Genomic DNA, 17,834 nt, shown 5'->3' with positions numbered 1-17,834 from the left:
GTTGTGCAGCTGCAAACTAATGAGAGTGGGCTGAGACCAGTGTCTCAGGACCGTGTGAGGAAAGCAGCCTCGGCAGGCCAGGGCAGCTGCTGGAATACTAAAGCACTTGCTGACCACGCCCTCTGGAAGAACATGACCCTCAGCAGCACTGCAGAGCTGGGCAGGGCCCACGGGAACAAGCCCTCACTAGCTCCCTCCCCCACCCGCTGCTGGTCTCCCTCCTGGGGAAGCCCTTCTGAACATCTGTATCCTGCCAAGAGCTGGCATGGGGACGCTGCTGTCACCTAGGGTCAATCAGCATAAGTCCACTGATCCTGAGACTGTCACCTCTGACCTCACAGAGACCCTCCTTCTCTGACCCTGGAAATCTGGAGTGAGTTTGGGGGGAATTTAGACGGATGTTGCTCTTGCCAGTTTTCCTGTGGAAATTAAGTGAAGCCAGGCGGGAGACTCATTCAGAAGAGAGGCAAGAGACTCAAGGACAGCAGGGAACATGAAGGCAGGAGGTGTGTGTCTGCAAAGTTGTTGGTCCTGCTTTACTGAGTCCTTTTCGGGAGGAAGAAGACCACTGGCAAGTCTTGTCAAGTAAAGCAAGTCCCTGTCCAGCCAGGCTTCCATTCCTCAGCCCCACCCTGGACTCTCCCAGTGCCCATGGCTCTGAGCCCACAGATCTCCGCACTAGGGACTCTTGCAGGCTTCTGAGCCCAACACAAGCTGCTTCCTCTGCTTGGAAGAGCCTTCCTTGCATCTGTGTTTGGAAAACCTCTACGCGACTCTCAGTGTGTCTCCTCTATCCTTGCTAGCTCTGTAATCACCTCGATATCTACCATTCCAGAAGCTGGGGGAAACAAGAGGCAGGATCTGGGTTGGACATTATCCTGATGCCCAGTATGAAACTGTCAAAGAATTAAAAAAAAAAAAGGCATTCGAAAAGATAAAGGAAGAAATGAAGTCAATAACTGAAAGAAGGGAAGGGAAAAAACAAAGGAAAGAAGAGGTATGGTGTGTCTGAGAACTCGCAGATACTGCTTGTCACTGTCGATGTACCCCCCTCTCTGAATGGAAGCCTACAGATTGAACTGCTACAGAGGTGAACTGAGCAACACATATAATTTCAGTGGAAACACCGGAAGCCATACTGAACTAGGAAAGGTTGCCCCAAGTCAGTCAAGAGGCCACCAGCTCCTTCTGGCGTGTTGCTCTGCCATCCAGCAGGGCTATGTTCATCCTGTGCCCCAGTGCGTCATCCATATTGCTGTGTCTATACTGTAGCCACAGGCAGGCACAGGGGAAGAGAGGGAATATTGTTCCCCTCATGGATACAACTGGAACTTGGGATCAGATGGCTTTGCCTTGCTGCCTGGCCACAGCTCCTAGACAAAACGCTGACAAGTGTGCCACCCTCGCCTCTTTCCTGTCTTCTTCCCCATGCCTTGATGACAAGGTACCAGCCCCCTCTACAGCTAAAGGGTCCCAGGACCCAGGGCTGAGCACTTTGTAAGATTTGTGACATAAATAAATATGCATGAGCCCCCTCTTCCTCAGGACAGATGTGTGTAGGCAGAGTGAAAAAGAGCAAGGCCTTGTGCACGCATCCTGGATATAGTTGTACTTGAAGCTCTTGACTGGGCCTAAGTATGGAAGTAGTTGAAGATGCAGCCTGTTCCTCATAGGTATGAACTTGAATTTGAGCGCCTTGAAGAAAGCCACCCATGGGCCTTGTCCCCTGCCTCTCGGGTTTGTGGGATTTGAAGCTGAATGCACTTGTCACTGAGTAACACGGTGACAGCTCATCTCAAGTCACACTTGGGATGAGCTAGGACCTAAAGGTCCAAAGAGGGTCCAATGGGATCCTGGGAAATGAGACTGAAGAATAAAGGTAGGATCCCTGTACAACTGATGGGGAGGAAACCTTGGGCAACAGGGTCTCCATGGCAGCTGTGAGGAAAAGGAACTAAAGCAGAGAAGCAACAAAGCCATACAGAGCAAAGGGGTGTGGGAACAGGAGGAAGAAAAGTTTTCAAGGGCTCCAGCCAATGAAAGGCCCATGACCTTGGTGGGAAGGCCGAGTGCAGGGTTGGGGACAGAAGCCAAGCCACACAGTATGATCAAATCCCAGCTTTGTGCAGCTCTCTGAGGGAGGACTGGGACACACATGCTCAGGGAAGGATGACGCAATGCAGAAAGAGCTCTGCAACCAGCTGTGGCCGTGCTCCCTTGCAAGTGCTCCTCCCCACCCCTGGTGAACTTTCAGCTCATCTGGCACAAGGCATGGCCCTGACACAGATGCGGCTTCCTCAGTAGTCCATCCCGTGATTCAGAAGCTCACTGTACGTTACGGCCTATCCACAGGCCTTTCCTGGTAGCCCAGTACATCCTAATCTGTCAAGAGCCAGACCATACCTTCCTCCAGTCTCCTCTTTTAACTATGCCTCGTCACCCAGTGACCCAATGTCATCCTGTGTCTATACTGCAGTCACAGGGCAAGGGAGGGACACCTCTCGCCTCAAGGAAACAACTAGAACTTGGGATCAGATGGCCTTGACTCGCTCCTCAGCCATGGCTCCTAGACAAAATGCTGCCTCGGTGTGCCACCCTCGCCTGGAATTATGGTCTGGAATCATAATTGGCGGGGTCCCCAGGATGGGATCAGTGTTAGCACTTGTGTTCCCATGGGGCAGAGCTCTGGTACATTTAAGAGTGTCAAAAGCTGTGGTGAGTTCCTGGGAGACTGCGCGGACCTCTCTTGGGTTCTGCCAGGCCCTTTCATTCCTCAGAGTTGGCCTCAGATGTTCAGGGAGGAAGCAGAAGGCTGAGCAGCCTGTGGTGCACCATCCCCACCCTGCTTGCTGCAAGGCCTCCCCTGAAGACAGCTGCTCCCTTTCACTCTTTTTTAGAACCAGAAGACACAGTTATGACCAAATTTAGCAAACAGCCGAAAATGAAAATCCAACCCATATTTTAAAGTGTGCTTCTGCAACTCCACCCTCCGGAAGGGAAGTCTCCTCTGAGCCATGTGGGGGAAGAGGCAGAGCCATGCTGTGTCATGATTCTGAGGGCAGTGGGCATGGGAGGGGACTCCTCGCCAACCACAGACAGCTGGCAAGAGAAGGGCCAGATGGGGGTCTGAGGGGCCTATAAGAAGCCATCTCTTGACTATAACTGGGGAGAAAAGATGCTTCTACACGCCACGTCAGACACGTACCATGGCAGGATGCCCCCTCAGATGGGCTCTACTTTTAGCACACTGTTCTACAGTGCTTACTGAGCAGCACAGGGAAAGCCAGGCACCCGTGTAGCCTGCCTATACTATCCTAGCAGCCAGGCATTAGGGGCTGCACACAACAGGCACAGTAGACAGGAGGATTGAAAACTATTGTTTCCAGGAATTCCAAATGAATCCAGCTGTCTCTGAGAGATTTTTCATAAGGGGAATAGGTGCCTGGAAGCCAGAAGGAGTGGGGCAGGTATGCTGGACACAGGTGCCAAGGCTTGCTCCTCAGAGTACAGCATTCGAGAGCTAGGCCTGACGAGGCTATACCTTGAGAGACACTGTTTCTTCTGGCTAAATTAATAGACCATCATAGATGAGGCTATAATCTCACTGGACTCAGTACCCCTCAGTCCAGGTGGGACCCAATATCACACAGACTCTGTTTCTCCTCCTAAAATTTACAGCTAGAAAAACACCACAGGACCGGCAAGATGGCTCTGTAGGAAAAGGGTGCCAAGCTTGATGGCATGGCTTTCATTCCCAAGACCTGCATGGTAGAAGGAAAGAACTCCTACAAGTTGTCCTATGGCCTATATACATTTTTCTCTCTGTGTTCTTGCCTCTCTCTCTCTCTCTCTCTCTCTCTCTCTCTCTCTCTCTCTCTCTCCTGTGTGTGTGTGTGTGTGTGTGTGTGTGTGTGTGTGTGTGTGTGTGTCTCAAATTAAATGATGAAAGCAGACATCTATAATGTAAAACACTTCTGTTGTGAGGTTTGTCATGAAAATTCAACAAACTCATGTATGAAAACCAGTCATCCTGGTGTCTCACATGAGTACACACAGTAAACGGTGTTCATCATTCTAACTGTGAGAGCCTCTAGCATGTAGAGCAAAGGTTGACAGCCGAGTGTAGTGACACCCCCTGTAATCACGACCCTCAGGAGGTAGAGGCTAGAGGATCAGGAATTTGTGGCCAGCTGGGGTTACTTGAGACCCTATCTCAAGAACAAAAACCAAAAACAAAGAACAACAACAAAAGCAAAAAAAGTAAAAACCAAGCAAGCAAGCAAGCAAGAGACGGATAAGATCAAAGCAAAGTTGAGGGTTTCTCCCAGGAAGGGGCAGGATGACTTGATGCACATAAACCCAGGATCCTAATTCTGCATCCCGAGGGATGGACTGTTTACTGGGCAGGAGGGTTTTCTTTGTTTTGCTTGATTTGGGTTTGTTTTTTGTTTGTTTGTTTGTTTGTTTTGAGACTGGGTCTTTCTACATAGTCCTCACTCCTAGAACTCACTATGTAGACCAGGCTGGCCTTGAATTCACAGAAATCTACCTACCTCTGCGTCTGGAGTGCTGGGATCACCCAGACGGGCAGCCAAATGAAAGGAGCTGTGGTCAAGAAAAGACTGGTAGAATCCACTCTGATTTGGCCTCAGCACACTTGGGCACACATACCTGAAAGTCTCCGGTCCTCATCACAGATGCTTGCACATCCATGACTACCGCAGCACCACTGACTGCAGTCAAAGTATGGAACCAGTCTAGATTGCCTGCAACAGATACATGTCTAAAGAAACTGTGGACATATTCAGGATGGCATTTTACTCAGCTGTGAAGAAGAATGGCATTTTCATCTGCAGGAAAATGAGTGAGTTGAAGAGTATCAGGTCAAACAAAATCAATCAGTCAGAAAGACAAATGTTTCTCTCACATAGAATCTAGATTATGTACACAATCTATCCATCCATCCATCTATCTATCTATCTATCTATCTATCTATCTATCTATCTATCTATCTCCTCTATCCATAATCTATTATCTATCATCTATCTATCCATAATCTATTATCTATTTAATCTATCATTTATGTATTATTGTATTATCTATCTATAATCTATCTGTAATCTATCTACCTATTGTCTATCTATAATCTATTTTATCAATCATCTATTATCTATCTATCTATTTATCTATCTATCTATGAATATGACATAAAATTAGAAAGGCAATACTTGAAGGCAAGAAAAAGACCAGTGAGGCATGAGAAGAGAATAAGGGTACTTTTTAAGTTAAGACATTTATTCCCTCTGTCTCTTTTTCCTTTGTGTCTTTGTCTGTCTGTGTGTGTCTCTCTCTGTCTCTCTCTCATCCATGTATACACACGTGCACACACACACACACACAGACACACACACACACTAAATGGAATGGCTTTAGCTCAATGGCTCCTTCAACAATTAAGCAGAAAATAAAAATAAACAGAAGGCTAGAGGGAAATATTTCAGTGGTGCTGTCTCTGGTCACAGAATGAGTGGTTTCTTGATAATATGTTTTTGTAGTGTCATATTTTTCAGCAACGAGCTTACATTTTTTACTCTTATTATTTTTTATTTTATTGTTTAAAAACTTGGAAATAAAAACATCACACACTAAAATTAACTAAATTCAAAGATTATGCAGCTTAATGAAATTACGTTCTGTTAGAATTGGCTTATTTTTCGTAATAATACGGAGAAAATAAAGTGTTAAAGACAGCTGTACACACCTCAGGAGCCAGCCTTGTATGAGACTCCATCAGGTGTGGTTTTAGTTCCCAAGCTCCCAAGCCAAAATCTATTTCTATCAGAGATTCACCGCAAGTGTTCTGACCCCAGTATCAGAGCTGCCCCCTTTGTCCTTGGAAGAGCAACCAGAAACCCTGAACGAGAACCCGGGAGGACAGTTCCAGGGGAATGGGGTCACTGAGGGCCTAGGAGCTCATGTGGCATGGTGGAGATGGGGTTACTTCACTTAGCTCTAGGGACAGCAAGGCTCCAGGTCAACAGCAGGATGGCTCTTTACAACAGAACTAGCCTTCCCTCATCCCCACCCCCATCTGCAATGGTTAGTGTTTATTACCAACATGACTCAATTTATATCACCCAGGAGCTAAGCCTTGTCTGTGGGGGATGATCTTAAGTTCACTGATGTAGGCACCCATCTTACATGTGGGTGGAGCCACTCCCTGGGCAGGGCCATCTGTATTGTATAAAACAAAGGAAGACAGAGGACTGATAAACATTCACCCCTGTAGTGACAACTTTGGCATTTTGGTTGGTTTCTTTGAAAGAGACAGAAACATTCGAAGAATGTGTTTTCATTTTCAATACCCAGCTGCTTCAGATGGTCCACAGCAGCTGACTATGATTTGCCTCCTGCTCTAGCAGGGGCGTGATTTTTCCAGCAGCAGGTAGCTTCTGTGATTGTGTGACATTTGGAATCCTGGGGACTTTTCAGAGGGCCCCGAAAGATTGGGGGGGGTTGTTGGTTATTTGCCGTTGGTTGGTGGTGGTCAAGGTTTATGCAGTCATGCACAAAGAAAGAATAAACTAGATATCCTGATGGCAAAAATCAATTGCCCAAGAAACTCAACACCCCTGATCAACAGAACTAGTCTAATGGCAGCGTCACCCCCTTTCCCCTCTATCTAGTGTTGGGGGTTGAAAGTGTGGAAACAAAGGGATGGAACAGGGTGGAAGAAAGACCCCACAAAGTCGCCAAAGACTGGCTGCACGCCCCTCTCCGTTTCTTGGCTGTGCATACTGCTTCAGTCTCTTCCCCCTTGACCCCTCCCACAACGGACTGTGCACTAAAATGAACCCTTTCTCCCTTAAGTTGTTTTTGTCAGAGTATTGTTAACACAGCGACAGGATAAGAACCGATGGTGCCATCAGAGTCAAGCCTGCTCTACTTTTAATCAAAGACACAATGGAACTGGGACAGACACTGGGCCGGCATCAGGGAATGAGAGTTCTGGTGCTGCGTGACACTGGCCGGATACTTCCCTCTCTGGGCCTCTGGTTCTCCATCTGTAGCTGGTGGAGTCGGACAGAGTGAGTTCTCACTGGCTTTCCGGCTTGAAGAAAGCGGCTGACACCATAGACCCCTGCCCACCCTGTCTTCATGACCCAATAGCCGGAGGACGCCTTTGGGCCCCATTGTTCTAGGCCTGCCTTTAATGAGGCCACATCTGGAGTGTATCTCCGCTGGGCCCTGTTGTATGCCGTTCCTCACAGCTGGGTCCCCATAAATCAATTTGTTCTATGGACAAGTTCCCAGAACCATCCAGATTCTGACCCAGTTTTATTTCCCTGCAGTTTCTGGCTCCAGGGGCAGTGAAATGAACCCCACTTACATTGGGACAAGCGCTCAGCTCCTCTGAATTCCAGCCCAGAGGATTTCAGAGGAGCCACGTGTCTTTTGGCAGGAAGCGTGAACCAACCCCTTCCGGTTCCTTTGAGGGGCAGGAGTGGCGTCCCAACTTCACAGTGAAAAGACTTGGTAGAAATGACCCCACCAAATGCCTATGCCTCTCAGGTACTTATTCTCCACAGAGATCTTAGTTATGGAGAAGAGGAGTCAAAAACTTCACCTCTGTGGAGGGTGGGATGCCTGTGCCTCTTAGCTCAGCAAGGCAGTCTCCTGGCTGCTCCCGACACTGTTCTGTGCCCAGCTCTCCCTAGGTCTAAGACTTTGAAGTCTGCCTGTGAAGACTCTGCACCCCGCCCGCAGTGCATGCTCCCTGAACACCACCAAACTGGCCTGGGGTTGGGAGGAGCAGCATTTTCCCCTAACTCACATAAAGCTCATGCTCCCTCCTGCCCCGGACCCTACTCTTTCTATACTTGGGGGTGAGTGGTTCATCAGGAAGGTGGTTTGCCCAGAGTCCAAGCAGCCAAACGGAACGTAGCACCAGTCCCAGCCACAGCAACTCCTGACTTTACCTCCTGCTGACCCAAGTCCAACCTTGGTTCTTGGTTGTCTCTCTAGCGATAGGGTTTGGAATCTGACCCCACTTAGAGGTGTTCTTTAAAAAATTGTTTTCTGCCTAGCAAGCGCAACGCCCTGAGTTCGGTCCCCAGCTCTGAAAAAAAAAAGAAAAAAGAAAAAAATTGTTTTCTTTGTTTTGTCTATGTGTACATTTGCTTATGTTATTTGTTATTCTTATGTATTGAACTTACTCTACAGACAAGGCTGGCCTCAAACTCTTGGCATCATGGCAATCCTCCCGCCCCAGCCTCCCAAATGCTTTGATTACAGGTATGCACCGCCACACCTGGCTGAAAGAGTTTTCATCAGCAGGAATCCAAGTGTGAAGGCAAAGAACTCAGGAGGCTTCCGAGAAACGGCAGCCCCCAGTCCGACCACTCCTTGCCCCTGGACTGAAATGACCCCAGACTTCTTGAAACTCTTGGATTCTAGTTTTTTTCCCAGAGAACTAAAGTAATTATGGGTGAGAAAAACTGAAAAATTAAAATCCCTGTGGAGTAGTACAGTTGAGGCTTGGCCAGCTCTGAAGATCTGTGCTTTTGTGTTCTGCCCGTAGTAGACATCACAGGACACTGGTGAAGAGCAACAGGAATTCTCTTCTCTGGCACACCGTCCCTAGCTATCTCTGGGAACAAGCCAGAGCAAGAGTCCCATTGCTTGCTCTATGCTCCCTGCACACACACACATCACACACACCCGCCCCCTGTGAATGCTCCCACTCCAGACTGAGAACCCGCCCTCAGTGCTTTCATACTTCTTCCTGGATTTGTGTCCATATGTCAAATAACATACTGCCCAGCTTTTTCATGATGCTTCAATCTTTTTTATTATTATTATTATTATTATTATTATTATTATTATTGACTTCCTGGATCTTTCCACCTTTGTGGGTACAGGTTCTTATATAGCCCAGGCTCCTTTCATCCTCCCATCTCCACCTCCTGAGTGCTGGGATTCCAGGTAGGTTCCACCATGACCAGCAGGCCTTTCCTTCTTGTTCCCTGTCCACTCCACAGCCTCGCAACATCACTTGCATCACTTCTGAGGTATCTGAGGTCAGCCTGGCCTAGTCAGCTGTGGATCAGAAGGGAGCCCAAACCGCCAATTAAAATGTAGATTTAATGCTGGTACTTGCTTCTCTCCTTCCTGCAAACCCATGAAAAAACCACACCCCAGCAGAATGGTGGAGGCACAAGGCTGGCGGGCTATCCTGGGGTTAGAGGACACTCCAGGACATCTGCTCTCTTAAGGACCTTCCAGGGGCTAAGAGCAAACACACTGGGTGGCCTCTGAGGAGATCTAGAGCAAGAATGGAAGCTCCAGGGAGACCCATGTCAGCACCACCAGGATGTGTCATGTGAGGACTCCTGCTCAGAGGCAGGAGATAGACTAAGGCAGGCCACGTGTGCTGGAGACACAGATGAGCGATTTCTGCAAGGCCGGAGAGGCAAGCATTTGACTCCTGTTGTCCCTGTAGGGCCCACAACAGTCACTTGCTTCCTCAGTTCAGTTGTCTGTGAGAATCCAGTGGTGATCTGCAGTCCTTCTCGATTGACTACACCAGAGCTGTACCAACGGGCACACACATCTGGTAAAACTCTTCTCGGGTGCTAAAATCTCTCTTAAGGCTCCCATGAGCAATCTCTCTCACTGACCCCTGCCTTATAAAAAGTTCAAGATGATTCAGACATTTCATGATTCAGCAGTTGGGGCAGAAGCCTCCGTTCCGCAGGGACTGAGTACTGGAAGGTGGTGAAGGGCTAGATGGAGCAATCCCAGCTGATGTGGGCTCTGGCCTCTCCAGCAGGGCAGCAGGGATCTAACGAGGCAAGACTGAGGAAATACCTCCCCAGCCCCTGCCCTGTGAGGGTGGAGGGTGAAGTCACAGATCACAAAGGAGTGGCAGTCTGGCCCCTAAGTGGCTCCACTGTGGGGCACGGTCCCTGGCTTCTTCTTGACTTGCAACTCTCTACGCAAATGTAAATCAGCCACAAATCTCCTGTGCTCTCCAAGGGGACAGACTCATTCATTCAAGCTGTCAGTAGCCATTGTGTAAGTGGGCTAAGAGTTGAACGGATGGCCCTACATCAGGATGTGGGAGCTGTGAGACCCATGGGGACCTGTGAGTCACCTCTCCTCCCCTCTGAGAAGCAAGAGAGCAGCAATCACTGAACTCTGGAGTAAGTCCAGGGTGCGTTATGAACTAAGACCATCTCTGCCCTCTCCAGTGTTTCTATCTAAAACAGGGCCAGCCAGGGTTTGTGTGGGCTAGCACCTTGGCAGGTATTTTGAGAATCCAACGAGCTCACTAGTAGGACGTGCTTAGAGCAGTGCTTTCGTTGAGGTAATTATCACCATCCTGAATAAAAGCTGCACATGGGAAGCCACAGTGCCCCCCTCAGCCAACCTGACAAGATCAGACAGTGTAACCTACGTAGAGAGCAAGTCTCTAGAGCCACTGATAAAGATATTGAGGATATAGCTTGTTCTTTTAATTATATGCAATGTGTATGAATATTTTACCTGCATGTATGTCTGTGATGTGTATCTGTGTGTGCTGCATTCATGCCTGGTAGCTGAGGGGTCTAGAAGAAAGAGTTGGAGCTCTTGGAACTGGAGTGAGCTGCCATGTGGGTTCTGGGAGTCAAATTCAGGTCCTCCGGAAAAGCAGTTACTGCTCTTAACCACTGAGCCGTCTCCCCAGCCCACTAGGAAACAGGCCAGTATTCCCAGTCATGCTTACCGAGTAAATACTGCAGCTGTGACATGGAACTTTATAGTCTGATATGGCACAGCCAGTCTGTGAAGGATCAATCTTAAAAAGAGATCCACTGACACTTGCGAGCACTTCAGCCAAGCCAAATTCAGAAGACAGTTATAAAACAGAGTGTGAAGCACCAACGTGAGAATTCAGCTCTGGTTGCTTTGTCTGCAAACACACCCTTTCCTCGACAGTCCCATTTCCCCCAACAACCACACTTGGCACGGGGTGACCTCTGGGTGCCTCCCAGGTATCCACCCATCCCAAGGATCTCAGATTTACATGAGTTTCGAAACCATCGTCTTGTCTACCGCAGAAGCACTGCCCTATTTCCGAGCTGACACCACCACCTAGTGTGTCACTCAGGAAGGCACGCCTGTGGAGGTGGGGGCTGGCTGGAGCCTCCTTCTGCCTCTCTTTCTCTTCATGTAGGATCTCACCGAAGCCCTGCTTCCTTCTTCTTACTCTCACTTGTTAAGGTCGTGCCGTTGGACATGCAGCCCATTCACCACACAGTGGCACATACCTGTAAATCCAGCACCTGGGAGACTGAGGCAGCCTGGACTACAGAGAGGATTCATGGCCAGACTGGGGGACATCATGAGATGAAAGAGAGTGGAGGGGGAGGAGAGGGGGGATTGCTGGTTGTGAGGAAAAGGGGAAGAGATGAGGAAACTGGGAAGAATGAATAAAAAAGAAATGCAAGAAGAAAATAGGTGCTGGAAACTTACACCCCAGAAGTAATGGCGTCCCCTAAGACTTAGGCACACAGACCCTCAGCCCCGCCCTAGAACTGCTAAGCACAAATGCAGCCACTCTCTAAGTGGCAGACGATTCCCTCAGTGCAGGGGAATGTGTGAAGAGCTGTTCTAACAGGAGGGGAGAGGGAAGCTGCTAGGACAGAACACTTCAGCCAAGCAAACTCCTCAGTCCATAAACAATACACAAAATATTATATATAATTATATATAAAATAAAACACAGTAAAATCTTGTAAGTAAAACAAATCTTTCCTGAGCAATATTTGTCATGTGAGGACATTTTATTTCGTGGGAATTTTTAAATCAGTCTAAAACAATGGAATCTTCTAGACTGACCCGTAGGAGTAATAGGCAGAGGGTCCCTGGTACTCCAATCTTACTGTACATACAATATCTGTGTTCCTATGGACCGACGAAAACCACTGATGCGTCTCTGATCCTAGTCACTCAATCTGAACTTGGCTCCTAAAGGCCATCTTGGGATCTAGCCACACTACAACATGGCGGCTTGCTTCTTCAAAGCCAGCAGCAGGTTCTCAGCAGTGACCTCCAAGAGCTGAGCTTCGGTCCAACCACTGCAAAGTCTGATTCCTGCTATCAGTGAGCTGGAGTGCACAGCTCATGTCTCAGAGAATGCAGCAGTAGGACACAGCACCCTTCCATTCGAGACCCAGAGCTGAAAGGCAAGTAAAGGTGAGCACACCCTGCCCTTTGACCTACAAGGGACGATGAGGAAGGGGGTGATTGCTAACTTTGCCTGCTAACTTCTTGGCTACAGTAGGAAAACTCAGGGACACCCAGAACAAAGCACGGAGGAAATCCTGAGGAGCCTAATAGAGAACGTCTGTGGTTCCTTAAATAGACCCTCAGCAAGGACAAGTATGCTGGAGCTGCTGGCGGTAAGAGCACAGAAGGGAGGGCTGCAGAGTGGAAACCGGAGAATGCGCCACTTCCTCAGAGCAGAAAGTTCTGCAAAACTGATTGTGAAGTTATGCGGGCCTCAGTCCCGGAATAAACAACCAGACACACCAAGGACGGTCCTATACCCAGCTAAACTACCTCACGAATATGGAAGGAAGGCTTGAAAAATTCCCAAATAAGTGAAACCGGCCTGATGCAAATGAATCCACCCTTCAGAGAAGCACCAACGTCCTTACAATTCAGCAAACACTATGTGGAACCTCAGAGCATAAAGTACAGGAAACTGAAGGACCATGTGAGAGAGAGAGAGAGAGAGAGAGAGAGAGAGAGAGAGAGAGAGAGAGAGAGAGAGAGATAGATCACCAGAAGACATACCTAGGCCATCATCCAGATGGGCAATAGATCCATAATGGATCTCATCATTTCTTGAGAACCATTATCCAAGTTAGGCGATGACTTATGTGCACTGTCAGCCTCCAGTGGCCATAGGGCTCACTTGCTCACAGCAGAGATAGGTGAGGACGTCCTCAGCATCACTTCCAGCTCTCCTCCCCATCTCTAGTTCCTCAGTGTGAATTATACACCCATCTCCTGGTGGCCACTCTCCTACAAGCCTCACTCCACTGATCCCCACACCCAGTGTAGACAGAGGATCTGCCTTGAGGACCACCTGTCTCACTGAGGACCACCTGTCTCACTGAGGACCACCTGTCTCACTGAGGACCACCTGTCTCACTGAGGACTACCTGTCTCACTGTGGACCACCTGTCTCAGTGTGGCTTTGCAGGAGTGGCTCAACTCTGAACATACCTGTTCAAACCCTGCAGGGATAGTGCTAAGATAGCACCCTGAGCAAAGGCTTTGGTCACCTGTGCCCCAACACCACCATTCTTTTCTTGGTTGACTGTTCATATCCCAGACAGCTCACTCTTCCTGCTGGTCTCTTGGGGCCTATGGTGGCTGAGAGACCAGATCCACACCATCTTGGCTTCAGATTCTGTCTTAGGAGAACCTGACCTAAGGCTGACCCACCAAGCCTGCACCTAGCACTAGTCTCAGGTCACTCCCTAACCACTGCCAATCAGGAGGAAAGCAGAAGTTAAGAGTTGTACCTAGAGATATTTACCTATCAGAGTTTATGGTATGGCTCCCAGCACCAGCCAATCATTCTAAAGGGCAACAAATTCCATAAATAGCCTCCCATCCAGATGTGTGCCAGGCTGGATACCCCCTTGCTTGTTTGCTTGGCGCTATAAATGCTTGCTTGAAACTGGGCCGGGGGTTCACACTCCCACCCTGCTGTATCAGTGACAATGGTACAGCCCGGGCTCGAGCTTGAATAAAGACCCTAATGCGATTCCATCGAATCAGCTCCTTGGTAGCCTTTTGGGATTTGCAAAATGGGCACAGCAGTGGCTATTCTTAGTTGTCACTTGATGACATCAGGAAGTAACAAGTACCTGGGCATACCTGTGAGGGGGTTTTGCTTAATTTGATAATTTGAAGGTGGAAGACCCACTTTTAATCCAGATCTTTTGTGGAAAGATCCATTCTTACCCTGGGCCATGCTGTTGGCTGATGGTCTAAGGACACGGAAGACATGAGTCTGCTTGCTCTGCCTGCCGGCTCTCACTCTCGCTGGCAGGCCAACCCCTTCACGTGCACTAGAGCCCACTTCCTAAAGATCCCAGTGCATAATGAAACCCAGTGGAGACATCCACCCTCGTGGACTGAGCAGCTGCTGTGTTCTTGGACCTTCCAGTTGTGCACAGCCATTGTTGGACTAGCTGGACCACAGCCTGTAAGCCATTCTTATAGATCCCCTTTCCGTATCTATCTATCTATCTATCTATCTATCTATCTATCTATCTATCTATCTATTTATCTATCTATCTATTCATTATCCATCCACATATCATAAATCCCTTCTCTCTCTATCCATCTATTATCCGTCATCTATCTACCCATCATTTATTTATCTATCATCTGTCCATCGTCTATTACTTATCTATGTAAGCCATTCTAATATATCCCCCTTCTCTGTCTGTCTGTCTTTCTGCCTGTCTATCTATCTATCATCTATCCATCATTAATTTATCTATCATCTATCTGCCCATCATCTACCTATCACCTATAATCTATGTAATTCTAATAAATCCCCCTTCTCTATCATCTATCCATCCATCCATCCATCCATCCATCCATCCATCCATCCACACTTATTCACTTATCAGTTCTGTTCCCCTAGAGAACCTGCCTAACATAAGCCCTGTCTCACTCTTCTCTGGATCTGTGATACACTGCTTCTTGCTTTCATGTGATTTTCTTTCCCATGGCGTACTTGCTAACACTCCTAACCCTAACTTGTTTCTTTCCAGGTCAGGGCTCTCCAGAGAATGGTGATCCTGACAGGTTCTATTAGACCTAAGGAACAGCGACAGCCACCTGCCAGTATAAACAAATCCTGTGAGAGGAACACATATCCACAGGTCGGACACTTGGGTCTCAGGCTCTCCAGGATATAGAAGTCAACCACGTAAAACATACAATAACATCTACCATCAAACACCCAGGTCTCCTGCGAGGCAGAGTAGGACGGATGCTCTCCTGAGAGCCCCAACAGTAAAGCAGAACGGAACCCTGGGAACCAAACCCATCTGCCTCAGGCACTTTGCACACCAGCACTGCATCCACACCCTGGAGACAGGGGAACACACAGGCCAGACAGCTGGAGGCACCTTCTCACACCCATGCGGCCTTTTTACACCCTTCACCCATCACGGAAGGGAAAGCCGCCTCAAATATAACATCTCCAATACTAAAAGAATATTGTTTTCATGATCGTCCCACACCCTGAAGTTTACTGCGCCTGGCGGAAGAAATCAGTGAAGAGTTCTCGAGCCGAGCCAATTGGCTGCCATGCCTCTGAGGCGCACACACACAGGTGCAGCCTCCCACACTCCGGGTGCAGTCTGGGACATCGACTGCATGTCTGGCCCACCCAGGCTGTTTTCCTCTGTTTGGGGAGGGGCTCACTGCCACACCAGGCCCACCTAACCCTGCAGTACAGAAGGCAGGGGGAAGCAGAACAGCGGTCCTTCCCCTGACCCACAAGTCTCCCCAGCAGGACAAGGGGAAAGGCCAGATCCAGCCTGCCTCAGCAAGAAAGCTGAGTCTGGCAGAAACTGCCCCACCCTCAGTCCCACCTCCTGAAGAGCAGCCTAATTTCAGCGTGAGAGCTGAGCTGTGCAGAAGCCGCCACACACTGACCTGAGGAGGGGCTGCCTATTCCACAGAGAGAAATGCATTATTTTGTATTTGCTTCTGGATAAACACCTGCTGACATGCACCGTGCTGTGCACTTTACACAGGGGTTTTATGAGAATGTAAAGGGGTGGGATGGCTCAGTGGATAAGGTGCTTGCCTTCAACGAGTAAGGATCGGAGGATGGGTTCCCAGCACCCATGGAAAACCTGGCAGACGTGGAGGACTGCAGAGAAGGATCAAGGAAGACATCTTAATTAAAACTCTCACCTCAACACACATGTGCTTCAGATATGTAAGCACATATACACACGCTACATACACATAAAAAAAAGGTGGCAGGGGACGACATCAGAGGTAACATCTCATTCCTCACATGCCCCAAACCAGGCTAAGCCCTACCTGCTCCTGCCCTCAAACTCGGTTTCACCGTCTCCATCTCACACATACAAACTAAGTACCAGCCCGTGGATCCAGGCAGAGCAGACCTGTTTCTGAGGAGCTGTTTGCATCACTCCAGAGGGATAGATGCCCTCAGGATACAGTGTCGGAGAGAAGAGCTGGAGAAATGCAGTGACGCTTTTAATCAATCACTTGTGTTTTCACAATTGACCGGGACAAAAGTAAGATCCGCAGTCTACCTTCTGACTGATGTCTTCCCGAGACAGGGTCTCATGTAGCCCAACCTAACCTCAAACTCTCTGTGTAGCCAGTGATAACTCAGTGATTCTCGTGCCTCCACTTCCCCAGTGCAGGCAGGGATTAGGGGTGTGCCGACAAGTTGATTTTTGTAAATGGGGTTCTGGGAACTTAACCAGGGCTCCATGCGTGGTAGGCAGGCACTCTAGCCAGGGACTCATGGCCTCAGTCCACTGTAGCTCTTGGAGCTGATCTGGAGCCACCCAGACATCAGGATTATCCAGCAATGTGCACAGCGGCTGCTTCATCAGAAACTCAATAATCAAACACTATTATAAATAATAATATTAAATCATCAAATACTATTTAAGGAAAAACTTAAAAGTTGAGTTTCATGTAGAACATTCCGTTTCTCCCTGGAACTGTCCTGTGATTAAAAACTAGAAGGGATATAAATGTGTCTTACAGTCACAGTAGTCAAGTCCTCCTAAGTCACCAGACACCCTCCCATTAGACACTGCTGGAAATGCACACTCTCAAGTCTGTAGGACCTTGGCAAACCATATTCTTTCTTTGAGCTTTCAGATTTGGTTAGCCTGTTTGGGTCAGTATGAACATTATGATAGAGTTTTGATGATCGGCACATAAGCAAAAAGCATTCTTTATTGTATAAATCTAGACTATCCCACCCACTCACACCAAATGAAATCAAGACAGGATTTCTAGTGTCCGTCTCACCCCCCTGAGAGAACTCTAACTTGATGACATTGAGGTATTACCAGTCGACATTTGAGGTATTACCAGTTTGTGTAAATTATACTAAACACCCGGGAAGCTTTGTAAGTAACAAAATAAAATATTTACCCTTTCTGCGAATAAGAATAAAAGGCACCATGGGTAAAATGCACATCGTGCATTAAGTTTCCCAAACACCAAAGGCAACATCTTAGGATTGCCCTTAGAAAACGGGACACTGGGAGACATTTTTAAAGTTTTCCAAATCTGTACAAAGATGATTCACATTGCTGTGGAGTCCAACACATTCACAGATGACAACCATGTGCTTTGTCCATCTCACCGGGCACACAGCCCATGGCAGCGGTGGGCTCCTTCCCTGGCGAGGCGGTGTGCTATGACATGCGCTCCTTGAAGAGCCACCTCTGGTTGTCTGAGCTGCTACAATCCCGCAAGTGCGGAGCAAAGGAAGTGTCGAACTCCTTCTCCGTGGCCTCCACACATTTCCCGCTCTGCTTGTGGACTAACGTGCCGTCCTACAAATGACAACAGACACTGTGTGTTCAAGATGATTTCAGTGACTTCTCAGAAAAGCCCAGTTCCCTTCAGGCAGGTTCTGAAGACCCCAGGGAGGGACTGTTAGCATTTCAGAACTGGGAGCTGTGCAAAACAGCGCCACCTGCTGGCTACTCAAGAGGACGGGTCAGAGCCTCTAGCTCTCTGTTCTC

The 17,834-nt window shown here is 48.4% G+C and overlaps 1 protein-coding gene across 2 annotated transcripts in view; it reads right to left on the bottom strand.

Moving 5' to 3' along the window:
• Window positions 1-17,013: 17,013 nt before the first annotated feature.
• Galnt12 (polypeptide N-acetylgalactosaminyltransferase 12) overlaps window positions 17,014-17,834 on the bottom strand; it is a 28,761-nt gene continuing 27,940 nt past the window's right edge. Inside the window, exon 10 of one of the 2 annotated variants that reach the window (NM_001426999.1) lies at window positions 17,014-17,642. In NM_001426999.1, the coding sequence (NP_001413928.1) occupies window positions 17,502-17,642 (141 nt within the window). In that variant the 3' untranslated portion in view covers window positions 17,014-17,501. The remainder of the gene's footprint in view (window positions 17,643-17,834) is intronic. The other variant, XM_039111024.2, reaches the window with a different exon arrangement.

Source organism: Rattus norvegicus, chromosome 5, assembly GCF_036323735.1.
Source record: "Rattus norvegicus strain BN/NHsdMcwi chromosome 5, GRCr8, whole genome shotgun sequence".
In the NCBI taxonomy this organism is placed as follows: Eukaryota; Metazoa; Chordata; class Mammalia; order Rodentia; family Muridae; genus Rattus; species Rattus norvegicus.
Note: the sequence above shows the minus strand (reverse complement) of the source record. Positions and strands in the feature narration are given on the sequence as shown.